The 26,515-nt window shown below is 57.4% G+C and overlaps 2 protein-coding genes across 2 annotated transcripts in view; both read left to right on the forward strand.

Annotated features, from left to right (window-relative positions):
* The first annotated feature begins 10,765 nt into the window (after nucleotides 1–10,765).
* ARSI (arylsulfatase family member I) lies at nucleotides 10,766–16,636 on the forward strand. The gene is made up of 2 exons (XM_006021156.2): nucleotides 10,766–11,839; nucleotides 13,369–16,636. Exons 1-2 carry the CDS (start codon nucleotides 11,517–11,519, stop codon nucleotides 14,768–14,770), a joined length of 1,725 nt encoding a protein of 574 aa, XP_006021218.1. The 5' UTR covers nucleotides 10,766–11,516; the 3' UTR covers nucleotides 14,771–16,636.
* An 8,899-nt stretch (nucleotides 16,637–25,535) lies between these two features.
* Nucleotides 25,536–26,515, forward strand: part of CAMK2A (calcium/calmodulin dependent protein kinase II alpha) — a 54,011-nt gene continuing 53,031 nt past the window's right edge. Inside the window, exon 1 of the mRNA XM_006021157.3 lies at nucleotides 25,536–25,597. Within this exon, the coding sequence (XP_006021219.2) occupies nucleotides 25,536–25,597 (62 nt within the window). The remainder of the gene's footprint in view (nucleotides 25,598–26,515) is intronic.

A 26,515-nucleotide genomic window follows, 5' to 3' on the forward strand; every position in this document is an offset into this window, starting at 1 on the left:
ATGCATGGGGCCCAGTACTGGCTGAGATGGGGCTGGGAGTTAGCTGTTTCTGCCTAGAAAGCAAGTCAGGTCCGTCACCTTCAACTAGGGAGTTCAGAGATGGCAGTAGACAGATTTCATGGACATTAGGGCTGGAAGGGACCTTGAAGATCATCGAGTCCAGCCCCCCACCCCAGGGCAGGATGTCAACTAGGGTCAAAGGATCCCAGCAAGGTAAGCATCCAAACGTTTCTTGAATGAGTCCAGAGTAGGTGCATGCACCACTTCTGGAGGGAGTCTATTCCAGGCCTTGGGGCTTGTGTGCGAGAGCTGGGAGTCTTTCCCTTCCCCGCGTCCAATGCTCTACTCTCCTGCCTCGGCATGGGCTGCCCAGGGAGATCCTAGTAGCTGATCTGCAGAAAGAGGCCTCTGGACCTTTCAATGGGTCTGTCTGCATGGTGTCTCCAAACCCAGTCAGTGAATGGGTCTCATCTCCTCTCTCCATTCAGACCCTCCTCCACCCCCTTTCCCACCGTAGGTCGCTTCCGTTCTATCTCACCGCTTGGCCAGCATCGCCAATCAATAGGCACGACCCATGGAAAGTCAATGGCAAGAGTGAGGTCTCTCAAAATAAACCACGTCGGAGGTGGTCAAACTTGCCAAGATAAATCAAAATCTACCACGATAAAAAGAGGTCAGCGTGCATTTTCACATGCGACTAACCTAGAGACACGGCGATTGTCACCGCCCTTTCATGACGTGTACTGAGCAACGCGCAACATGTACAAGCGCCCCGCCGGGCTTCCTGGCCCCTCTGTCACACCGCTCTCTTCAGGATCCAAGCGCCGCTTGGGGCCGGGTCCTGCCTGTTTCATCCTCTGCTGGGAGTCGGGCGGCCTTTGAGAGCAGAGCGGGGCTGCCGGGGTTATGAAGAGCATTTACGCTGGCCGCATCTTCTGCAAGAGGAGGGTTTTCCGTGGTTCTCCATCTTTGCATTGCTGCCACCCGCTCCCGAAGAGGGGTGGAAAGTCTCGGAGGGCTCTCTGCTCTTCGAGGGTCAGAAAGGGCTGTCTCCCTGTCCGTGGCGGGTTGCCCCTTTCCTCAAGAGCAGCCTATTCTCCGCACACTAGATGTCTGGCCCTCCAGATGGAGAACGACGACCGTCCCCTGGACGCTGTCCGCATCCCGCTCTGCCGAAGGGGGAAGCAGCTGTAGGAACGACCAGCTCAGCAAAACCTCCCAAGGCAGCTGAGGAAACACGTTTCAAGTCAACAGCCCGTCGTCCTCTTCCTGCTAATAGGTTGCAGGTGCTAGCAGGGCCGGTGCAATCAGGTGTGTTTTCCTTTCTGCGAACCAGGCCGGGACGGCAAACAAACAGAGCAATTGGGCAATCCGGCCGCCTCCGCCGGACCCCTGCGAGAGGTCCCCGAGTCACAAAGGGCCCCTTGTCTCCGGCAAGCCGAGTGCGGGGGTTTGTTTTCTTTCATCCTTCGCGCCCGTGCTGGGCCTGGCACTCGCTCCGGGGCGCAGCTCCTGGAATCCGCCTGCCTGCCGGGCTCTCAGGTCTCCCACCAGGCAAAACCCACCAGCTGCTTTTGCAGCGGTCACGCCTGAAAGGCGAGATGGAAACGAGGAGGGGAGGGAGCTCGGAGAGGGCTGGGTTGCACCCGGGGAAGGCAGAGCGCTTTGATGCCCAGCCTGGATGTAACCCCTAAGACGGATGACAGCCAGCTTGGTGGCATGCAGCTGAACTTGAAGGAGGAGATTTCTTTGTCCGGCAACAAGGGAGAGAGAGAGAAGAGAGAGACTCAAATCTAACTGACTGGGCAAATGAAGTGGCAAAGCTCTTTCACGCCCTTTCACAGCAAGCAATCATGAGCCTGGGCAACTCCCTGACTGCACGAGTGAGCTGCCGGCAAGCATCCAGAAGTGCTACTTCAGGATGAAAGGGCAGGAAGGGAGGGAAGTCATGCATCTTTGTGGGCCATCTCAGCTGCCCGACCCAGAGAGGCCAGGAAGGTGCACTGGTTGGGTTGGCCAAGCATGTCTTTTCTTCTGGTAGGGGAAGGATGTCCAGAAAGAGCGCTTGAGCTAGCAGATGAAGACAGAAAGAAGCACCAAGCTGAGATTCATCCAGAAGTCATCCCTGTCGCTCCCCAGGTCCTAGCAGGGAGAGGTGTCTGGTCCGCACTGCAAAGGAAATTTGCCTGGCTGGTGCTGGGAAGAATGACTCTTTCTTGCTGTGCCAGGAGGAGACTGGAGAGCATGCCAGCATCTTACATACTTCGAGCAGTGAGGAGTTACTGTGCGTCCCGTGATTAATCATGTCAGGAATGAAGTTAGAAGAGGCCAAAGTCAATAAGCCTGAGGAGCCCAGGGTCAAGGTCACTGGCAAGGGAAAGCAGTGCCAGAAACCAACCATGTTAAAGGCTTAAATCCTTCCTTCCGCTGCCTCTGGACCTGCTCCTTCAGTTCAAACGGGGTCCCAGAGACAAGGAGAGCCAGTGATTCCTTCCCGATCCGTCACCCCCTCCCCACCCACACGCCACTTTGATGGTCAGGGAGCACGGCGAGGCTGGACAGAAGAAAACCACTCAAAGGTGAACAGACTGAAGCATCGGCCCGAATGTATTCAATGGTTATCCTGCCCAGGAGTGGTTCGGATTCATCCCCAAACCTCGGGTGTTTCAGCATGGCTGGATTTGAATTCCTCCACTATAAATGGCCATCTCCTCCAAACCCTGCTGGGGTTTTGGATCAAAACTCTTCCAGCACAGCTAAAGACCTTGCCTCGGGAGTACCCTTCCAGCCCTGCATGGGATCGGCATGCTGCTTTGGGGATGGATGAATTTCAGGGCCAGGCTGGAAACTTGGGCCCGTGCTAGAGTGTTTATGGAGGGCGCCGAAACCATGTGGAAAGCACAAGGCCTGGGAAGGAAAGAGCAGAGCCAAACCCACCGGCTCTGCTCCAGCTTGTCGTCTCTTCAAAGCAACCACGCCAGCCGTGAAGGAGGGAAGAAGGAGGAGAGCTGGAGTTGTGGGGACAGGGCTAGGGGAGGGATGTTTAATCAAGGGGCTGTAGCTGATGGAGTGAGATCTATCACTGCAAAGGGGGGAAGAAAGAAAATAATCCCAAAGAGGAATATTTCTAAGACATTCCATGGCAGCAATTAGCAGAGTAATCGAGACGCATCAACAGCGATCAAACCTGGAAGAAATATTTCTCGGCTGAGCAGAGGAAATGTTTTTTATTTAAGCATTTTATTTTTTATTTTTCTAAGGCCGGTGCGCCAGGGACCGGAGGGAGAAAGGGGAATGGCACTGCTTAGATGTTCAGCACGCCCCAGCCAAGCCCAACATGTGTTAGCAGGCACCGTGGTTTACATTAGAGAAGTGCTTTCATATTACGCAGCAGCTTTTGAGTGCATTTTATTATGATTAGCATTATTTTCGACGGTACAGATTACATGCATCTGCGCCAGGCATTCAGGAGGGGCTGCTTAGCCCCAGAAAGAGGTCCAGCAGCTGGAGCGCTCAGTGGCCGATTTCTCATCGGGAAAGTCTGAAGCCATCTAGCCGGGATAAACAGAGCGCCGTGACTCCTTTCTGCGTGGAAAGAGTCTCAACTCCTATTGTTTTGGTGTCTGACATCACAGAGGGTTGCTGTAGCAACGATCGTGATTGCATAAAAGGAAGATCATGCAAACTTGTTGATCGCTCTCATCCCCTTGCTTGCTCCGGTTCAGGGCGGATGAGTCACTCTGTCCCAGCAATCTCCAACTTTCCGCAGACGCACGCCCTGGCCCCGATCCATAAAAGTTTGTCACGCTTTTGACGCATCCCATTACAGTAATCGCCATGCCCAAGGCAGCATTTACCCAGGGTGGCTGCACATCTGCACGCAAGCAACTCCCGCGCCACGAATGCACTCGGACTCATAAACCGTGGGATCTCCAACACGGCCGGACATGAGCTGGGGATAGCTCATTCCTAACTAGGATTATTTTTGGCATGCCGTCAACTAGTTGTTTGATGACAGGCAATGCCACAGGGCTTATAGGTGCCCAGCCACAAGCTGAATAAGAGGGTCAGCGTGGTCGCTGCGATCCGTGGAGGGTCTGCTGCAAAGCTCACGGATGTCAACAGAAAGACTCCACCTGACTTCCCAGGAAATGGATGTGGCCCCCACTCTGTTAGGCAGTAATGAGTAATGGCTCCATTTGGGAAAGGCCTGGCTGGCCCTTTACAGAAGAGGTCCCATTCAGAACGTGCGGTGCTGGAAACGACCAGGAGCGCCCAAACTTTTTCAAAACTTTTTTCTGTATTTGTTTTAATCGCCACATTGTGAACACGACATTTCTCCCTGACCAGGGGCTGGCTGCCAAGTTTCCACCCGGAGGGTGTTTGCACAGCCAAGTTAGAAACCCGGCATTGGGGGTGATATCATGGAAACGCTGAGATGCGGCTATCTGCCGCGGCAGCCCACAGATCTCTCCTCGCTGCCGGTGCAGCGACAACGCTGGAGTCCACGTCCTAGCCGGGCGGCTGAGATCCCTCGCTTGGGGTTTTCTTCAGTCAAAGTAACAAGCTCCCTCCGGCCTCTGCACTGGGTTTTTATTCCCCCAGACTTGCTTAGACCCTTTCATCAGAAACCCAATAAAAAAGCAAAATCACACGTTGGCCGGGGAGAACGGAAGCCTTTAAACATCTAAGGCTACAAGAGCGACACACTCAGTATTTAAGGCCTGTTGTAGACCCCGATGCCCTAATAGGTCAAAAGTCTTGTGTGAAGAAGGAGGAGTGGGACCTATTAAAACCCTTTCATACTTTCAGGCGGAGCTCGCGTTCAGTGGGACGGGGGATGAGGCATGTACCTGGGGGGGCCGGAGGGAGAGGGGAGGGGATCCAGCCGTCCCGGCAAACAGATTGTGCAATATTATGCCCTGCAACAGAGCTGCCATTGTAAAGCCGGGGAGTTCTGCTTTTAATAATCCTGCTGTTAATAATGTCCCATTGAGCGTCGAGAGAAAGGCAGTATTGAAACCCTGAGGGGCTAAAGAAGGGTTAAAACAAAAAACCACACTTGATGCCGGGTTCACAGCTTTGCTGTGTGGCCCTTGCAGTGAGGGTCGGCAAAGCCCGTTTGCAAAAGCCATTTGCAGGGAGCCAAAACTCACAGGGCAGAGGGTGGTGATGGAGATATGAGAGGCGGGAATGGGAAGATGCAGGAAGAACTAGGATTATTCTTATTTTTAGACACCCCCACCCCCAGCCACCTAAAACTGATTTAAAAGCTCCCTAATATTCAAATGTTTGCATAGAGAAACAGCTGTATAATTAGGACCTTGTCCAGAGCTAGGTCAGGGTTCACCCCCAGCAGCCTGAAGCCATAAATCACCCACCTCCTGTTTCCTCCATAGGCTTAAAAACAAAAGCAAGCCCCAGGGTTTGTTGGCAGGGCCGCTGCCCCCTGCCCCACGGCGTCCTAGCCCGCTCTGCACATACCTGACTCCAACTGGAAGAGGAGTCTGGATGAACTGGGATGGTAGGGGGTTGCTTTCCTCTCCTGTCCAACTGGCTGTCTGTCTTCCCACAAAGCCCCCATGCTCCCAGGTAAACCAGCCTGCAGGGGTTTCGGTGATGCATCACCTGTAGACCCGGGCCAGGTGCTGCAGGGCCGGTCAGTGCTAAGGAGCCCCACTTGATATGGGCTCGTCCTGGGACATGGAAGGAGCAGCGATGAGAAGAGTGTGCGAAAGAAATAAAAAAGTAAAGCTCTGCCAGCTGCAAGGGGTCTTTGATCATCTTTTCTGATTCCCTCCCCTTCGTCTCAGTGTTTCTGGTCCCGATGCCTCCAGAGCTGAGCACCGTACCCCCACCCCTGCCATCTCAGCAGAGCCAGAGACAAAGGGTCTATCTCCTTGCTCTAATCCGTGATTAACCTCAGTGAAAGCATGGAGCGAGGGACTGCAAGACTGGATCCTACCTAGGGTGTTGGGGAATCAGGTCTAAGGACCTGAGCCAAAGCAGCTGAAGTCAAGAGGATTTTTAGGAGAACGGCCCAGGATACAGCTAAGGAGACAGGGTGATTCCAAGGGGGCAATGGAAATAATGCTAGAAAACACGGGAGCAAATGAAAGGAAGGGTCACTAAGGGTGTTTCTACACATGCAAAGACATGCCCACACCTTGAGAAGCCATAGTTGTGCCAGCTCAGGTCCCGAAGAAAGCACAGCTGCCTGAGCCCACCTGGGACTTCACTAGTGGGTGAAGCTCGCACCGTTAGCAAGCTCGAAGCTGTTTTAATCACCAGCTGCCAAGCCTCTGGCGGTGTAGACACGCCGATGGCTCAGGAAAACTTCCCAGTTGTGCAATCTGCTGGAACGCCTCTTGCCAGGGAGGTCGTGACGCCCCAGCTCCAGGGCTAGGGTGGAAAGCTCGCACCAGCAGTGCTCCTGCATTGGCAGAGGGACGGGCAGGACGGCCCAAACCAGAAGGTTTGGGATTTTTTTTGCTTTCGTCCCGTTTCTGCACATTGCGGTGCATGGATCAGTCAGAGCTGGCTGGAGTATATGGACCCCGAATGTCCCATGTTGCTTCATCAGCTCAGGGGATGAGTGTCGAAATCAAGCCCGGGCTGGGGGGGCCTCCAGCTTGGCTGCGCAGCTACTGGTTACCCCATCCCTAAGCCGAGAGATATGGACCGTCTGTGTGCAGGGTGGTTTGTAGGGTGGCTCCAGCCCCAGCTTTATCTGGAGAGCCTGGGTCTGGGTCTTAGCCCACCCGTGGCAGTGGTACCCTGGGCACAGCAGTGTGTGCTCCTGGGTGATATCTCCAGCCTCCTCCCGCAGGAGGATGTGATGCAGGATCCTTGAGAGGTGCGAGACAGGGAGAGAGCATGGAGCTAAAGATCAGACAGCTGAGAGTTTTCCAGTGATTTTGGGTGGGGGCTTAGAAAACATCCCACGTGAGCCGGGGGCAAAGGGCTTGGAGCCCAGCTAGCGTAACCCAGGGCTGGATCCTGTGCTCAGTGACAGCCGTGTCCGTCCAGAAGAGCAGACGCCGGCGTGAGCAGAGCCTGGACGTGGCTGCTCTGTGCGTGGCCATAGCAGCCGAGAACGCAGTCCGGCTACGCGCCCATCAGTGCCCTGGGGCGGGTGGGCAGGGGCTCGCAGCAGAGTACCAGCCTCCTGCACGTGCTAGCGGTGACTGGAGCAGCGCCCACCCCAAAACTGAGCCGTGCTCCCCAGCTCTCGCTGCTGTTTCTTCCTTTGTCGCCTGGATCCCGAAGCGGGCCCAGCCCCCGCTCTGCCCCGCAGCGGCTCTGCCCCCCGGGCTCTGAGGCCTTCTCTCGTCCCTTGCAGTCCTGTGCTGCCAGGCCCCCAGCCCCTCACTCCCGCCCTGCCCTGATGTGTTCACCCCTTCTTGCTCTGCCTTTTGCCATGGCTTTTCCTTCCCAGCAGACCTCCCTTCCCAGCCCATCACAGCCTATCCTCCTTGGGACCACAGGAATGAGTTCGTCTGGTGCCCGTGACGTGCGAACAGAGCTAATGCGCTGCCCTGCCTCGGGGCTGAATGCGCTTGCCGTGCTGCTCTTCAGATGGATGCTCCCAGGAGATCCTGGGCACAGGCTTGCCTCCCTCCCTGCTCTCACCCACTGATCCCTCACCCCTCTCCAAACTGCAGTCCCAGGGCTCCCTTCCCCCTCCCCAGAGATCTGCCAGCCAGTCCTGACATCCTCCAGGCCTTCCCTGCTCTAACCTCTCCACCCCGCCTGTCCCAGCCTTGTCCAGACACCAGCCCTTTTAAAGCCCGCTCCCCAGTGCTGCACTGGTTACTGCTGTGGCTGAAGACATTGCTCTGGATGGGGGGACGCTGGCGTGGGGGCTAGACCCACGTGCATTGCTTTAAACACGGCTGGGATGCACCTTTTTAAGCTCGCCCTGCCGAGGTCTCCGAACAGCAAAGGGTCATGGAAGAAAACAACCCAGGCCAAACCGGCAGCATTTTTATAGGACCTTAAAAAATGGCCGTGCCAAGATGCACTTACCCCGAGAGATTTTTAACGGGATCAGAGGTGTCGATGCGCAAAGCAGCACGTTCAAATCCCACCCTCTCATGAGCTTCAAGTCTGGGGATAAACAGAGGGTGTAAACCAGCGTCGTCTCCAAGTGGAGAAGGACACAACGGGGAAGGGGAAGGCTCGGTGTTTGCATGTTTTGCAGAGATGCGTACCAAACCCAGCTATTATTTGTGAGTTAGGAAGCACCGCGATGCTAATACGCAGAAGCAGTGCCGCGCCACTGGCCTGAGGATCTCAGCATGCTGCACAGACAGTCCCTGCCATGCATACAGGTAAACTGAGGCACAGAAAAATCTGCGTCCACAATTCAGGAGGGCAAAGCCCAGGGGCTCTGGCTTTGGTCCCATCTTCTCGCCACCACCCTGCGACTGCCTGGTGAGGGAGAGGCAGATTTTATTGCAAGGAGGTTATTTTGCCCAAGAAGAAAGGGAGAAAGAAACAAATCTTTTAAGAAGGGAGAGGGGTAAGTTCAAGACCGGGGAGGGGAGCAGGAGGACAGGGGGCAGGGGAGGAGGGAAAGAAAACAGCCACTCAGTGAGGGGTTAATAAAACCTTCCTAAGGGGTAGACTCAGCCCCCTAAACAAGGTCTGAATCTTTGAAAATGCGACAAGCCAGGCTCCTGTCCAGAAAACCTAATGGTCTGCCTGTCTGTCCGCTGCAGTTTTTACCTGTAGCGCCCTGCATCTGCAAAGACCCCCCTGCCATCAACCTGAGAGACAACCACCTGGGGCAAATCAGCAGAGCTGCCGGGGGTGGGGGGCAGTTCACGGTAGGCATCATGTATGTGGGAAGACACCCCCGTCCTGCCCTGGCTGGGTATGGACATCGCCGTGGTGGGGGGTCCGCTCATCCCTTCTGCCCGCGGGGTCCCATCCTCTCGTGCCCGCAGTCTGCTGATGCCCTCCTGGATGGGGCATGGCTCTCATCATTGCTGCCCCCACTCCCAGACTCCTTTACTCTCATTCAGCCCTGCCCGGAGGCCGCGCCGGTGCCAACGGGGAGCATCACAAGCTCTGGCTGGGAGGTGCTGGGAACCAGGACGGAGTCTCTCTCCCAGTCACCGCTTCCCCCCCGCGGGAGCAGAGCGAGCACAAGCGAGGAGCGCTGAATAAACGTGCCCAGCTGTTGCACTGGGTCAACAGAACGACAAGGGCCTGGCAGAGCCGCCCAGGGGCCGAACCGAAGCCCTGTGGTCCTAGAGACCGGCGCACAGCTGGGAGGCCTGCCAACCGTGGCCAGGCCTCGATGCAAAAAGACAAGGGGCAATGCCCGGGGCCCAGCTCCGCTCGCACTTGCAGAGTCCCGGGTGCAAAACCCGCATGAGAGCAATCTGGATCAGGTGCCTGGTCGCTATGAATGCCCCACACATCACGGGGGCTTGTGCTGGTGCAGAGACAAGGACCGTCTCCTCAGCCCCCCCCACAATCGGAGCCCAGGGACCATAAGGAAGCATTTGAATGTCCCATGATCCTGGGGGTCGCATGAAGTGACACCAAAAGGCATCAAGTGAGATGATCCCTCATCACCTGGGCTTGAAGTTCTCAGTGGAGACCCCGAACGCCACCCTTAGGGTCTCCAGCGGCTGCTGAAACAGCGATAGGCATTTCCTAAAGGGGCTTTGTGGCAGCCCATGCAGGAGAGGAGACCTGTGGATATCTGCAGGCAGCACCCACGGTCATAGTCCTCCATCGACATTTCCATCCCGATTGCTCGGGGCTGCAGACCGGACACCTCAGTTGCACGCAGGAGCCAGAGATGCAGCTGGGCTGGGAGTGACTTCAAAATCCTGCTCCTAGTCTACGTTGTGACTGCGGGCAAACCACCCCAGCTCTCTGCCTCGATTTCCCCATCTGGAGGGTGGGACTAGCCCTGCTGGCTCCTCTTTGTGACAGGTGAAGAGTCCCCAGCATCACGAGCTACCCCCTTGCTGCTCACGCCCTCCGGGGTTATAACTCAGCTCTGTGGCTTTGCCTCCCCAGGGGCACATTCAGGTGGCATCCACCACCATGCCAGCTCCGTGGTACATCGAGACGCATCTCTGCGCAAAGCAAGGGGATGCCATCGTGCTAAAAATGAGAACCTGCAGGAGGAGGAAAGTGCCCTGCAGGACTCCCCATCTTAGCACAAAAAGCGTGCTCCATCCTGGGCGCGTCTACACCTTCGTGCCTTAGTTACTGCACATTTAATTTAGTACTTGCCCAATGCAGTACAAGCTAAATGTGCAGTAACTAGAGTTACTACGCAGTAGCACCGGCGCACGGTTATTTTGTGACGCTTCCCATGCCTTAGCCTAATAACATTGCGCCGTAGGCTATTAGCAGTTTTTGCCTGCCACGCCACTGCGTGTTATTAGACTAATGCGCAGTAAGTGTCTTGTGTAGACACCACCAGGGAGAGCAAGGGGCAGAGCAGCCAGACCCAGGAGCTGGGGGGCACATCTGGAGAAGGCGAAGCCTTCCCTGCTGCAGGGCAAGCAGTGAAAATGCCTCTGGGGAGGCGGGCAAGAAGCCGCCAAGTGCCGGACCTGGAGCGATTTCCCTGCACATCTCCGAGGAGGCTGCAGGGAGGCAGCGGAGTTAGGACCCTGCAGGGCTCCATCCTCCCTGCTCTTTCCTGGACGGGGAAAGCTCGGGGCGGGGCTGAGACTTCAGCTCCCCATAAACCTGGCTGCGGAGCCAGGATCCCAGGCAGATGTTCCAACTTTTCGCCTCCTCCAGTTTGTTCAGGAGGGAACTTTCTTTCTCTTGCCCTCTGGCTCTGCTCTCACACTGCTGGCAGCTTTCTCCTGACTCAGGAGGCACCTTCCCCAGCCTTGGAGGACTTCAGGGATTTTTAGGAGACAAAAAAAGGTGTGGGGGGGGAATAAAACAAAGGAAGGAAGGAAGAGAATAATGGTATTCTGCAACGGTGAAGGAACCCCCGCGGAGCAGACCGTGAGGAGGGGAGAGTATGGTTTGGCACCCAAGGGTGAGGGGGAGGACGCCCGAGCTGTGAGGTTGAACTTTAGCTCTATCTCCCGCAGGAGTTTGAATATAAAGATCGTCATCTGCTGAGACGCGGCTCGATGAGCCCTTTGGACAGCCAGGCAGGGACCCGGCTGAACTGGGAGAGACTCCAGCGTGTTCTCCAGCAAGGGGGTTGTGCAGTCGGTTTAGAAACAGCGGGGAGTCGTTCCAGCGCTGGGACACGTCTTGGAAACTCTTGGAACTGTTCTTAATAACATCCCGGAGGAAATTAACTTGACGGGGCACGTGTCCTCCATCGGCTCAGTGCGAAGATTAGCTTCTTTCTGCTTAGAAGTGCCCAGCCTGGGTGGATCACGTTGCTCCTTTTCTTCCCGGGGGTGCTGGACAGTTGATCCTGCAAAACTTGCCCAGGGCAAAGGCTGGAGTGGAAGAAGAGCCTGGGATTCCTGGAGCGTACTGGGATTTGGTAGCTTCCCTTGGACGTTTGCATGATGGCTGTCTATGCCCTCACGGGTTTCTCCTTTGTCAGCCTGCTGGGTTTCGGCTACTTGTCCTGGGACTGGATCAAGCCCGGCTTGGTATCCGATGTTTCCATGGACCCAATGGAGAAATCCTTGCCTCCCACCTTCACCAGACCGCCTCACATCATCTTCATCCTGACCGACGACCAAGGCTACCACGACGTCGGGTATCATGGCTCGGATATACAGACGCCGACGCTGGACAGGCTAGCGGCAGAAGGGGTTAAACTGGAGAATTATTACATACAGCCCATCTGTACCCCGTCCCGGAGCCAGCTGATCACGGGCAGGTAAGGCACCAGCTTCACCTGCGCACTGTCCTGGGAGACTTTTTCCCCTCCCTTCCCTTCTGGCCAGTTAATCCCAGTTCACAGCTACAGGCAGGGCTGGGATACATGCTCCTGGGATGACTGCCAGCAGCTTGGAGGTGGTGAGGTCTGGCCAGAAGCGGACTCCGGTCCCACAGAGAAGAGCTGATGTGTGCGCTGCATAAGCAATAACTCCAGCAAACTTCTCACGGGGCAGGGAGCTGAATCGGGCTGTGAGCGGGTCCAGCTCCCACGGATCAGCAGAAACGCACACCAGAGCTAAAGGCAGCCAATTCTCCTGGGGTGTCACCTGGGGAGGGTCCTACCTTGAGATGCCGGAGACAGACTGCTGGTCCCTGCTCTGTTGCAGTCACACACAAGTCACTTAATCTCTCCGTGCCTCAGTTTCCCACCTGTGGCATGGGGACAGTGGTCCTGCCTTGCCTCCTGGGGCATAGTGAGGAGACCTGCACTAAAGGCAGTGAGGGGCTTCACGGCTACAGCAACACCCAAGAGAGACAGTGGGTCTAGGGGCTGGAGCTTCAAGCTGGGGGGCAGGATACTGGGGGCTTATTGCTACATGCCACTGGCTGGTCCGGCTGGTGCCTTCATGGGAGAACCCAAATCACTGCAGTTTTTCAAGGCTGCAGCCAACTCCTGTGCCTCAGGCTACCTGCCTGTAAAATGGGCTAGCAATAGGTACCTGCATTTGCCAAGCCCCTTGGCACTTGGGCATACAGTGCCAACACACAGGCAGCTTCCTGCCAGGGTCTGCGTGTTTACCTGTAGGGTTGCCGTCCTCCCTGGGGCATCTGCTAGACTCTCCTCGTGTAGTCGTGATAATCCTTAACACACATACAGCTCTCGCTGCTCAGTTGCCTTTGCCTTGCGGACCCCCCAGAGGTACGTGCAGCTGGCTGTGGGTCCAGGGTGATCCCCTACAGAGAGGCCCACAAAGCATGCCTGGTGGGTCGTTATCGATGCTTATGGGACCCGTGCAGGCAGGGCTGGGAGCTCCGGGTGCATTGTGCCACGTGCTCCCGGGAGAGCGAGGGCCCAGGTAGGACAGGTGGTGCCAGACTGCATCTGGAGAGCTCCAGCTTTGCTCCTGTTTCCCCCATAACAGGCTTTCTAACCCCCCAGGAGACTCTGGAGAGGCATCCGGCTCTCTGGCACAGCCCTGACTCATCTCGCTCATGGGAATAGCCCGCTGTGCGGTGACCGAGGCTTGTATGATCCAGCCTTTGCTAGGAGAGCTGCCCAGCAGCTGTGCTGAATGGCCGGCTGCAGGGGCCAGGCCTGTTCCATGCACGGTTTGTTACGGTCTCTGCAGAAGGATTTTCCTGGGTCCCCAGTGATCCAGGTTGCAGTGGATCTGGAGGGAGCAGCTTGGCTGGGAGCGTGCTTGGGGTCCCTGTCGGTGAAGGAGGTTTCCCAGCCGCACAGAGGAGAACGGGGACCCTGGATCAGAATTAATGCCCCTCTTCCCTTGTCCCCCACCCCACTTGCAGGTACCAGATCCACACCGGCCTGCAGCACTCCATCATTCGTCCCCGACAGCCCAACTGCCTGCCCCTCGACCGGGTCACCTTGCCCCAGAAGCTGCAGGAAGCCGGCTACTCCACGCACATGGTGGGCAAGTGGCACCTGGGCTTCTACAAGAAGGAGTGCTTGCCCACCCGCCGCGGCTTCGACACCTTCCTGGGCTCCCTGACGGGCAACGTGGACTATTACACCTACGACAACTGCGACGGGCCGGGCGTCTGCGGCTACGACCTGCACGAGGGCGAGAACGTGGCGTGGGGCCAGAGCGGGAAGTACTCCACCGTCCTGTATGCCCAGCGGGTGAACAAGATCCTGGCCACCCACAGCCCCAAGGAGCCCATCTTCATCTACGTGGCCTTCCAGGCCGTGCACACCCCGCTGCAGTCCCCCAAGGAGTACATCTACCGCTACCGCTCCATGGGCAACGTGGCGCGCCGCAAGTACGCCGCCATGGTGACCTGCATGGACGAGGCGGTGAAGAACATCACCTGGGCGCTCAAGAAGTACGGCTACTATGACAACAGCGTGATCATCTTCTCCACTGACAACGGCGGGCAGACGTTTTCTGGGGGCAGCAACTGGCCCCTGCGAGGCCGCAAGGGCACCTACTGGGAAGGCGGGGTCCGCGGCATCGGCTTCGTCCACAGCCCCCTGATCCAACGCAAGCGCCAGACCAGCTGGGCGCTGGTCCACATCACGGATTGGTACCCCACCCTGGTGACCCTGGCTGGGGGCAATGTGTCTGCCGCGGAGGGCTTGGACGGCTACGACGTGTGGCCGGCCATCAGCGAGGGCAAGGCGTCGCCCCGCACGGAAATCCTGCACAACATCGACCCCCTCTACAACCACGCCAAGTACGGCTCCCTGGAAGACGGCTTCGGCATCTGGAACACGGCCGTGCAGGCCTCCATCCGCGTTGGGGAGTGGAAACTTCTGACCGGCGACCCGGGGTACAGCGACTGGATCCCCCCGCAGACCCTGACCAACTTCCCCGGGAGCTGGTGGAACCTGGAGCGCCTGACGCACGGCCTGCGCAAGTCCGTCTGGCTCTTCAACATCACGGCCGACCCCTACGAGCGCTACGACCTGTCGCAGCAGCGGCCGGACGTGGTGCGGGCTCTGCTGACGCGCCTCGTCCACTACAACCGGACGGCCATCCCGGTGCGGTACCCCGCCGAGAACCCCCGGGCCCACCCGGACTTCAACGGCGGCGCCTGGGGCCCGTGGGCCAGCGAGGACGAGGCGGAGGAGTGGGAGGGGATGGGGGAGCGGCTGCGGAGCAAGAACCGAAAGAAGAAGTGCAAGATCTGCAAGCTGCGCTCCTTCTTCCGGAAGCTGAACACCCGGCTCATGTCGAACCGCATCTGACGGGGGCACCGAACGCGATCTCGGGGCGGCGGGGTGGAGAGAGACTGCCGCCTGCTCTCGCTTCCCTGGCACCTGGACACGCTGTTGCAGGACCAGGGGGGTTTTCCTCCTGCTTCTCCTAACTTCTACCTCCCAGGAGCCATCAGCAGGGATGGCCACTGGTCTAAGCTGGGCAGGCATCCAGGGTAGGGGGGGGACTGAGGGACAGCAAGAGGAGCCTGCAGCCCAGCTCAGTGCCCATTGTATCCGACCCTGGTTAACGAGCTGCATCGTCCTGTGTACGGCCCAGCCCAGCCCCTCCAGCTCTGGGGGAGGCTAGCTTTGAATGCAAGGCAGGCAGCGCCCGAGATGGTAAGGGAGGTGGGAAGAGAAGATGGCATAGGGCGAGCCTTCCTGATTTGTCTCTCCCTATAAAGTTTGTTGTACACGTACAAAACTGCGACGCATGTGCTGCACTGGGTTGCCCTGCTCTGGGCCCTTGGGTGTCCCCACACCACCCCCTTTCCTGGGAGATGGGTTAACTTATTTTTAGAGTGCTGGTCCCTGGCTCAGACCCAGGGGCGGCAAGAGGTGCCTAACCCCCATAAGCACAGAGCGTGGGCAGGCGTGGGACGGTGTGGACAGGCAATGCACCAGCTACCCGTCTGCATTAAAAGCAATGGGGCTTGAGATGTTTCCACCCCAGAGCGTGCCTATCATGCACACAGCCATGAGTTATATGCACACATGCATGCCAGCTTATGTATATTGAAAGGGCGCTTACTGCATACATGTATCATGTGTTTGCCACCAGCACAGTTTATACCAGTTACGACTTACCCCCGATCCAGACGGCCTGCTTTATCCCAGCATAGCTGACGGCCGGCTGCTATTGCAGCCCCTCGGAGCTAGGTGGAGGATGTGCTAATGTCGGGTGTCGAGGCAATGAGCTTGACCGGGGCTGACTGGCCTGATTCTCAGGCCCCCGTGCCCCTGCGGTGATGGGGTCATGGAAGAGCTGAGCTGCCTGCCGCGACCTGCATCCCAGCCTCGAAGCTGACCCAGGAGCAGGGGACATGATCTCCCTCCCTCTGCAAGGTGTGCGCTCCAGCACTGGTGTTCCCATAGGATCCATCCTGACCTGGTGGCAAATGCAGTCCAGCCGGGCTATGGGGGCAGTGGAGGAGGGGTCTGTGCTGGGCTGAAAGTGAGAGGGGTCCCTCCGGCAGGGTGTTACCTGCCTGGCCTGGCCACAGCACGGTCCTCGGTGACCCACAGGCCTGGCTGTAGGGGGAAGAATACCCATCACACCACCCTCCAAGGGGGCTCAGCTGAGGGGTCGCCTGCTCATTCCTCCCTTGGCTGCCTGTTCCTTCAGGCGTGTGTGTGTGTGCGTGTACACACATGCACACGTGTGTGCGTACATCCATGATTGCAAGTCCCTATGTGTGTTCTTGGTTGCCTGTTCCTCCAGACATTACTCTGTGCGTGTATGTGTATGTGTGTGTGTGTGTGAGCACACACATGTGTGCCTGTGCATCTGTGATTGCAAACCCATATGTGTGTGTGTTCTCGGCTGCCTGTCCCTTCAGGCATTACTCTGTGTGTGTGTGTGTGTGTGTGTGTGTGTGTGTGTGTGTGTGTGTGTGTGTGTGTGCGCGCGCACGCCAATGTGCATGCCCGCATGTGCCAGGGAACGAAGACCGGCCAGGAAGAAAGGATAAATGGCTTTAAAAGCTTTGCGAGCGCGTGGCGCATTTACATTTACACAATGCGTTTTACATTTCTCCCCCCAGGTTTCTCTTGGTGCAGCGTGTGTAGGCGAAAGCCCTGCTGTGAATTTTGAAAATAGTTATTTTTGTCTCTGGAAAATGAGGCCTGTTAGGACTTGTCAGCTCTTGGATGAGCGGGGGGGGGGGGGGGGGTTCTCTCTCCCCCACCCCTTGCAAAATAACATTCATTTAAAATCTGTCAGTGAAAGATGTGACAATTGGCAGAATTTCTCCTGAATACCTTTTGGTGTGCTTTCAAGCTCGGTGTGTGTGAGGGGGGGGCAAGGGGAAGAGAAGGAAGGGGAAGGGAGAGGACTGTGTTGACACATCTGTAGTTTGCTCTTAATTCCTATTTGGATTATCTGGGAGAATGTGATTCTGCAGAGGAGAAAGGGAGTGAAAAAAACAAAAGGGAAGAAAAATGGGAGGCTGTGTTGAGATGGGGAAAATAGGGGTATCTGTCTATGGATCCACCCACCCATGCATCCGCTCACCCACCACCCATCCATCTATCCACCTACCTGCCTCCCTATTACACTCCTGCTGCATCCATCCCTGCACTAGTCTGCAGATGGTCCCATGTGGACAGACCCCCTTACGGAGGTCGTTGTGGGTCTCTTTGGGCCACGGTGGAGGCTGGGTCCTGGCCCAAAGATGTTGGAAATGGGTTGGGTTTGGGGTCATCTCTGAGTGGGCAAGACTGGGGTCCAGCATCCAGGCTGGCTGGGATCTGCACTCACTCCACATATCAGCGACCCACCCAGTGTTGGAGACGGGCAGAGAAACATCTCTGGCTTTGGCCCATGCCTGGAGCCCGCCGGCAGGATCGTGACCATGAGCCACTGCTTCCCAAGAACAGGCTTGAAATCTCTCACCAGCAACCATAACCCAAGGCCGGAGGCTCAGTGTCTCACGGGACCACCTGTCACAGCGTCAGGATGGCGACTTCCATCCTCCCTCCGCGACGTGCTTCCTGGTTCCCGACCCGCCACTGAGACTCGGCCCCACGGCAGCGATGCATTTTGTCAGGTTCCCATATTCAAGCACGTGCTTCGACCCCCTCCCACCCATCCAAACACATAATGCAATGAACTGCTGCCTCTGTGATGGAGGGATTTAAAGCCGTGCTGGAAATTAAACACATCTTGCTGAATCAGGGGCTTGGGGAAGTCTCCATGCGGGGCAAGGAAAAGGAGGACAAAGCGCTAACACAGAGATCAGAGGCCGTATCAATAGGAAGAGGTGGCTGTGGCCAGGAGGTCCCTTCCAGCCCTGCTTTCCTATGATCCCATGATCACGATCACCTCTTGCACGTAACGCAACGGTGGGTGATGGCAACCGTGGGAGGGGGCGACAAGACTTAGTCAGTGTTCCTCATTTAATGACATTGGGGTTTTGGGGGGGGTTTGACAGATGTTGAGATGCGGGGGCTGGGGACTGGGTGCCGGGCTGGCGGGAGCTCTGCAAGGTGCAGGGTTTCAGTGCAAAACGGACCCTTTATTGCTCGACATCATCACCTGCTCCACGACTCCCAACCTCACGGCAGGCGAGACCCAGCCTGTCCTTGTGCTTTCCTAGGAACACAATCAACTTGTGCCCAGAAGCCAAGCTGTCTTGCCCGACCCCACCAGTTTCCCACCTGGCCTTTTGCCCCTTGCTGGGATTTAGAGGGCCCATGGCAGCAGTGGCTGCTGGCAGCAAAGCACCCAGCCTAGGAGGGGGCATTTCAGAAAGGCGAACGTGCCCGGTTCCTCAGGTCCTAGCAGCCTCGAGCGACGCTGCGGCTTTCCTACATCTCATCTGTCCTGCATTGTAGGAAGAGCCTCAGCAATGCATCTGGTCCCCAGGGGCTGTGGGAGGCAGAGGAGGGGTCAGCAGAGACCCTCGAACTCTCCGGTGATTTGCTGGCTGTGATAATAACAGTCATTGCATTGCACGAACCTGCAATTCAGCTCCTGGGACGTTGTACACACCCCCGGTGGGAGGTGGGAGGTGGGAGGTGGCCCGGCTCTCTCTTGGCCCCAGCCGGCTTGGGAAACGGTCCCTGTAATTTGTCTCCTGAGCTGGCTACTCCGTGGCATCATTGGTATGGATGCTCATTGCGCCCACCCTCTCCTTGTGTCAATGCAGCCGGCTTTCGTGTGAAGTGGGGCCTAATCGGCTCCGTCCCTGGGGGCTGCACAGCTCCTGGGTCTGGGGCCAGGCGTCCCAGCAAAGCGCGGCATGCGGCAAGAGTGATAGGTGTCCCGGGTAGATGTAGCTCCTGCTGCGGCCACCCCAGCCTGCCCCGGGGGGTGAATGGTGCCGGGGTCCCCGTTCCCCTGGAGCAAGCTGGCCGCATTAAAGGTGCAGCCCTTCCCCCATCTCCGCCCAGCTGAAATTTCGGAGCCCGGTCTTGTTCCAGCCTGAGCTGTGTGGTGAGTGCAGAGCTGCATGCAGACAGGTCCTCTGGCGCTCATCAGCACCACGCTTAACAAGGGAGCTTCGTTAGAGCCGCCCTGAGCAGTCTCTTCAAGAGGACCATTTAATTATCTCCCAGGTTCTCCAGGGCTAGTTACTGTGCTCGTCTTCCAGTCTGAGCTGCAGGAGGGGAAGCAGGTTTGCACCGCCGCGGCACCAGGGCTCCTTGTTTCCTCGGGGCCAGTGGAGGGGTCGCCGTGGGCTGCCGCTACCCCTGCTCCTGTGGCCAGTCTGTGCCCCTGGAGCGGGCATCAGGGGCCTGACACATGGTCCTGTGAGACTCCGAGACACGTGGCCCCAAGCTCCTGGCGCACGCATCCTTTGCCCCAGGCTTTGCCTACTCTGAGATAAGTACAACCCCTGCAAAACTGGCTGGGATCGAGGTAGGATGGAGGAGGACCGTCCCCATGCTCCACTCCCTCCAGCCTACCAGGTTAGGGACAGAAGTTACATGTAAACCAGTTTAAGTGATCAGAAATGGGTTTAAACCTATAACAGAACAGAAGTTCAGCGCACATAAACCAGTTTCCAAATGGCTGAAACTGGTTTAAGATCAACCTGGTTGAATGCAGTATCAGATTTAAGTGATTTAGGTAAAACCAGTATATGAAACTTCTGTCCCAAACCCCAGAGACGGCCCAGGCCAGCCACTAGATGGCCCCCAGTGCCCACATCTGGCATCCCCAGCAACTGGCTGCCAGAAGTGGGAGTCCCATTCAGAGACCAGCCTGAGATGCTGCAGAGTGCCCGCTGCACTGGGCATCCTCTGCCTTGCTCCCAGGGCCCAGACAGCAGTGCTGCTTGCGAGCGGCTGAGCTGCACGGGTGAGATGCAGTCCTTGTGGGCCCAGGCAAAGGAGCTGCAACATCTGTCCAGGATGTAAGCTGCATTTCTGAGGATGCAGCCATGGGGAGGGAGGAGAGAAACACAGGCTGGAAGTCTCCCTCGGGTGGCCAGACCCAGATGCAGCAGCGGAGAGGGGAGCAAGCCGGGTCTGCCTTGCGAAAGCTTCATCGGAAACTCGCTGTGCTGAGCAGAGCACTAAGGAAAGCTCTTGGAAAGAGGCTCAGTGCTCAGCAACTGATGGGAGAGAAGTCCTGCAATAGCATGGTGCAGATGTGGGGCAAAAGCGCCCCTGACCTGCACCCAGTTCAGCCACCCAATGTGGACACACCAGTGCTACCCACCGGTCACCTCTCCGGCATGGACAAGACCCCATGGGGATTCCTGCTTTGAGGAACTAGGGTGGAAATGCTGCCTTAGTCGGGCCAGCAAGTATGGGGCCTGCCTCTGCCAGTCCCTGCAGATTAGACCTAGCTGGAAAGTTCCCATCCAAGACAGAAAACAGCAGCTGTGCAGAAATGCAGGGAGGGCTGGACTTTGATGGAAATATCTAGTGGAGGTGCCCCTAGACATGCCCTAGCCTGAATCAACAACTGGACCCCCCCCAAATCCAGGAGAGCATGTGGATGAAAATGAAATATATATATATATATATATATGCAATGGGGAGAAGCTCTGTTCCCAGCCAGCTCCATGGCTGAGGTCTTCTAGGAAGGAAGAAGAAATGGGTTGTGCTTCATCTGGAACCAACCGTGCAAGTCGAGTTGGGGGCAGAGAGAGCTCTCACCAGCCTGAAACCTTTGGCTGGTGCCTTGAAGCACGAGTGCTGATTGCTCCTAGGTGAGCTGGCTGAGCCACATGCCGGCTGCGGTGCTGTTGGGCGTCGCATTACCAGCAGCCGCGCAGAGCCCGGCATTGCACAGGGGCTCTGGGAGGGAAGCAGAGCCCACGGCAGGGAACCTGCGTCTGTCTGATGGCTACTGTGGGGTAGCAGAGGGGTTGGGAAAGCCAAACTCCCCTGGGGCTTGGCAGTGAAACCCTGTTTAGCAGTGAGATGGAGCTTGGTCCGGGCTCTTTCTGGGAACAGCCTCCAGGACTTTCATTGCCAGTCAGGCTGTCCCCGAGCCGGGCTGGAGTGGGCTTGGGTTTGCTACCTTGGGGGGCAGCCCATCTCCCAGGAGTGACCCCAAGACTTGGCATAGGGTTGCAAGGCCCCTTCAGAGACAGGAGGCTTTCAGGTGGGCATATGCAGGGCCAGGAGGGGAAACCGCAGCCCCGCAGCCCTTGTGTCACTGGCCTGGACTCCTTGGGAATGGTGCAGCCACATAGGACCTCCTTTGGCCATCATCCTCTGGCCAGCCCAGCTGCCACGGACCCTCCCAACCCCGCACCTGTCTCCAAGAAGAGCTTGTCTCCTTTAAAGGCACCACCTCCCTTGTTTAACCCAATTAGGCTCAGAAGAGACTGTTGCTCCTAACAGGGATGTGGCTCATGGCAACCCTTCACATTTCTAGCCATCTGTGTAGGTGTATACGTGTGCACGTGAGAGAGAGAGAGGAACGGGGGCTCAACAGGCCTGCATTGGCTTGCAAGTGCCTGGATGCACCTGGGTGGGTCTCCATGCACGCGGGTCAGCGCGTGTGCATGCACTCACACCCAAGGTAGCCTGCCAGAGCGCACCGATATTCCTCAGGCAATGATCCTGCCATTGTCTCCCTGCAGTCGGCACTCAAATGTCAGCTTCTCCCCGCAGGCACTGGCAGAGCCCTTCAGCTTGGAGTGACGGCTGCCGGCAATCAGTGCATTAGGCACACTGCCTCTCTGCGTGGGGCTGTAATTACAGCGGAGAGGTGGAGAAGCGGCCAAGTGCAGACTCCCTCCCACTGCCCCACACGTCAGCTATAGCCCACATCCCTCTGCCTGGCGGGCATACGGAGGGGGCCATCTCCATCCCATGCGCCTGGCCTGCTCTGGACCGGCACTGCCCAGGACAGCATGGGGCATGAGCAAAGCGGAGTTTGTCTAGGTGGGGAATGAGAAGGGGCCACATCGGAGGCAGGGGGAAGGGGCCTGTGTCATGGGGAGGGCATTTTCCTGTAGAAGTCCTGCCTACCGTGTTCCCCAGCTCTTTGTGGATGATGGTTTCTGCCCCCATCTCTGGCATCACCGTGACCCACTCCTCTGTAGAGGCGAAGGGGCACCCCTCAAGGGTCCCTGGGGTGATATGAACAGGGCGATGGGCTTTGTGATGGCAGAAAAGGAGGGGGAGGTCTAGTTTTGGGTCTCATCCAGAACCAGGCTGTAGCCCTGTGCCCCTGACACCTACCACAGTCCTGCAGTAACCCAGAGGGGACACCCACTGCTTTGCTAGGGTCACTGCCTGCAGCAAGCAGCCTGCCCGGGGAGGTCTCCGAGCCAGGCGCTGCTGGGCCCTGCTCCGCTCACCTGATGATCCACAGGCATCGTCATCAACGTGGCAGTCGAGGAGGGAGGCCGTAGGTAGGATAGAGATGGGTCGTGGATCCTGACTTTGTTGCTGTGATGGTTTTGGCAGGGCGGCCTCAGACCAGATGAGAGAGGAGTGTGTCTACACCCTGAAGCTACCATGGGCAGGATCAGAAGGGCCCCAAGTGAACGCCAGGACCTGGGTGGAGGTCAAGCCTCAATGATCGAAGCTGCCCATCAAGGAAGCCCACCGCCCTCCAGCTGTGACCCAGGAGACCAGGGTGCTGGGAGTATAGCTAGGACCCTGGTCCCCTTGTGTCCAGCACCCTCCAACTGGGACCCCTCTGTGCTCCTGGAGTGCCAGGGCAGCACAGGGAGGTGCGTTGTCCCCTGCCAAATCCTTATTGTCACCACTACAGGCTGGGGACCAACTGGCTTAAGTAGCGGCTCTGCAGGAAAGGGCCTGGGGGCTACAGTGGACAACAAGGTGAATAGGAGCTGGCAGCGTGCCCTTGTTTGGAAGAAAGCTAACGACATCCTGGGCTGCATGGGTAGGAGCGTTGCTGGCAGATGGAGGAAGGTGATTCTCCCCCTCTATTCGGCACTGGGGAGGCCACATCTGGAGTTCTCTGTCCAGTTTTGGGCCCCCACTACAGAAAGGATGTGGACACATTGGAGAGAGTCCAGTGGAGGGCAACGAAAATGATTCGGGGGATTAATGAAGAGAGGCTGAAGGAACTGGGCTGATTTAATCTGGAAAAGAGAAGACCGAGAGGGATTGAGCCTTCACCTCCCTGCAGGGGGGCTGCAAAGAGGATGGAGCTGGGCTGTCCTCAGATGACAGGGCAAGGAGCAATGGGCTCCAGTTGCAGCAAGGGAGGTTGAGGTTGGATATTAGGAAAAACTCTCTCACCAGGAGAGTAGTAAAGCACTGGGACAGGTTGCTCAGAGAGGTGGTGGAGTCTCCATCCTTGGAGGTTTTTAAACCCCAGGTAGACAAAGCCTTGGCTGGGATGATGTAGTTGGGGCTGGTCCTGCTTCAAGCAGGGGGCTGGACTAGATGTGACCTCCTGAGATCCCTCCCAACCCTCATTTCCTATGATTTAAACAAACATCATTGGATAGTCACCTCTGAGATGAAAGCCCGTCATGGACACGTGCACAGGGAGGGATCAAGCCCCGGGTGCTGCCCCTCTGCCCGGGTGCTGCTCTTTCCACCCCGTGGGGCTGCCCTGCCGCCTCCGGAAGGGGTCTGGGTTCGAACCCTGCTCTGCACAGCTGCTCTGGCGACGTTGGCCTCTCTGACGGGAGCCGGGTCGGGGCCGCTGGAGCGCAGGCTGTGCCGCATGGTGGAAGGGGGGTTGCAGCCGAGCACATTTGACGAGGGTGTAGCAGCGCAGTTAATTGGAAAGCCATTAGAGCTCTATCGCTCGCTGTCCTCCTCCACTTCCACCTCCTTTCCTTCTCTCTCGCTCCCTTGCCCTGCTCCTCCTCTCTCGCTTGTTCTTTCTCCCCAGGAACGCCTGTGTCTTAGGATGGCTTTTTCTTCTGCTTGGCTAGATCCCTGTCCTCTCCCCACCTGCCAAAGGGTGCGATCCTTCCCGCCTGCCTCTCCCCCGTCTCAGGGCTCCCCTCTCGAAGGGCTGGGATGTGAGGTGTGGGGCAGCGAGGCGGGAAGCCCGAGACACTGCGGTAGCAGGGACAGCTGGGTCCATTGCAGGGGACCGCAGCTCCCTGCTTTCCCCACGTGTGAAACGAGGTTGTGGGATCTCAGGGTGCAGGGAAAGTGCTGCTTCACTGGGGAGCAGAACAGACCGTGGAGACTTGGCTTGGGCCTGAATTGATTCGCCGGGTGGTTTAAAAATACTTTATTCTCCAGGGGGAAAAAGCACCCCAAACCACCTGTTTTAAACTCAAATGATTGAGAAACGCTTGGGGGAAAGCCGGTCTGGGTGAAGGGTGGGAAGCCCGGCGAGAGGACATGATCCAGGAGGGTCACGCTCACCACGGCTGATATTTTAGAGATAAAAGCAGAGCAGAACCCGCCTCTAAACACCTCTCGACCTCCTCTGGTGTTTCGGCTGCCTTGAAACGCCACCGAAAACCCTAATGAGGCAAGAACACAGGGTTTCTACGGGGTTTATTCCTCCTTTGCAGCTGGCCTGTGAGACAGGACAACCTTCCCCATTAGAGGAGAGGCTGCCTCCAATGCCCAGCCAGCAGCATGGTGCGGGGGTCCCCCGGCTGCTGGGGCATCCCCGGGGCTTGTGGCTCAGAGCTACGCTGGGCCAAACCTCCAGCCTTCCCCTCCTCTGGCCCCTTCCCCTCTGCATCGAGGGGCTGTATCCCATGCAGGCAAAGATGCAGCTCTCCCCGAATGCAAACCAAACCGACAAGGAACAACAAGAGAAAACCCCTGGGAGGGCAAAACCGCAGTGAAATCTGGGCCAGCTTTTCCCCTGGGAACACAGCTCGGTTGCTTTCTTCCAGGACAGTGCGGGGACCCTCCCCGCGGAGAACGGCAACCATCTCATTGGCTTCACATGACCCACATTTGCTTCCAGCCCTCGGCACTTCACCGCTTTGCTCCTCGGTGCATGCCCACGGTGCTCACAGGACCCTCCCCGGGCCCCCAAACCCCCTCGTCCTGGCTGCAGGAGACACCCTCTTGCAGGAAACTGTGGAAGTATGCTGGTTGCCCGGGCAACTCAGCAATACCTGTCTTTCTGGAGAGCGAGATGCCGTTGCCCGGGCAACAGCATCCTGTCTTTCCAGGGACCCATCCTGCAACATGGAGACTGCAGTTTCCATGGTAACCTTTTTGCCCCAGTTAATTCTTTGCTGCATAGTTTAATTTGCTTGAATATTGACATTGGGGGGGTTGTTGTTTTTTTTTAAAAACCCACCTTTTCCCCCCCAAAAGTGTCCTGCCCGTCCCCAGCTGGGATGCAGTTTCCACGACCACAGAGCCAGGGCGTTGAAGAGCTGCAAGTGGCAGCAAAAGCAGGTGTTTGGGAAGCAGTTGCCCGGGCAACAGAAACAGGGCGTTCCAGAGGTAGTTGCCATGGGGACCTGGATGCTGACGAAGGCTTGTGAGGCTGAGAAGACAAATTGCCCTCATCATTATCTCCAGGCTTGTCAATCAAACCTATTCCCTTATTTACCTCGGAGAGGAGAGAGCACCAGGAGCAAAAAGAGACCAGGAGCACGAGAGGAGCGGCACTTGCACGAAACTCCAGGCCAGCGAGGGAGCCCCAGCCTCCAGGATGGCGACCATCACCTGCACCCGGTTCACCGAGGAATACCAGCTCTTCGAAGAACTGGGCAAGTAAGTTGGAGACGGGGCTTGGTCGGCAGCATTGCATTGGGAGGCTTGCCGCTGGGGTGTTGGGGGGGGACAGCCACCCGACAGACTGGGACCAGGGCTGGAGGGAAGGGCAAGCCGTGGGATGAGGGCAAATCCCAATGCGCTGATGCAAACTGCGCAGAGAAGCAGCCCCCCAGCCCGGCTTTGTTCTCCTTGAGTGAATGCAGCGGCAGATAAAATCTGGTTCCCCTGCCCTCCACTTCGGTCAGGCGGCCGTGGAGGGATCTGTCTGGGCAAGGTGACAAGCTGCTCGAACAGCTGTGGGCTCATGCCGTGGGGATGGGGGACCCGCCAAGGGACCCTGGCTGGAGAAATCCAACCCCACCGGGGTTCCAGCGATGCTCTTGCAAAACTTGCCCAGCTCCCGGGGGGGAGAGGAGGAAGGCTGGGACCTCGGCAGCCACTCGGGGACTTGCTCCGGTGCGGGTGCATGAAGTTGTATTCAGTGAAATGCTCCGGGTTAGGTGTCACCGCGCTGGCACTGCCCGCGACGGTTTGCTCTGGGGCATCTGGGGGTTGGAGATCGGTGGGTTGCAGCTACCCCTTCCGCACACCCCTGCCTAGCCCCGCATAGCTCGGAGTTGCGAGACGCATCTCCGCAAGCCAGCTCTGCTCTGGATCCGCGGGATGGGAACCTGAGTGTGAAAGTGGGAAGCGAATCCGGCTGTGGGGATTCATGGCACTGTATCTATGCAGAGGGCTGGGACTGGTTTGGCATGTTTCTTGGCATGTGCATGTCTCAGGCTGCCTGCCTTTTCATGTGGTGTCTAGGTATGAGTGCATACACATGTGTGCAAGTCCATGTCAGGATATTTTGGTGGGCATCCGTTTGAATGGGTGTGTATTGGAGGGCTAACCCTGTAGGGTGCTGGGCATTCC

The sequence above is a fragment of the Alligator sinensis genome, unplaced genomic scaffold (genome assembly GCF_000455745.1).
Source record: "Alligator sinensis unplaced genomic scaffold, ASM45574v1 scaffold550_1, whole genome shotgun sequence".
Classification (NCBI taxonomy): domain Eukaryota; kingdom Metazoa; phylum Chordata; order Crocodylia; family Alligatoridae; genus Alligator; species Alligator sinensis.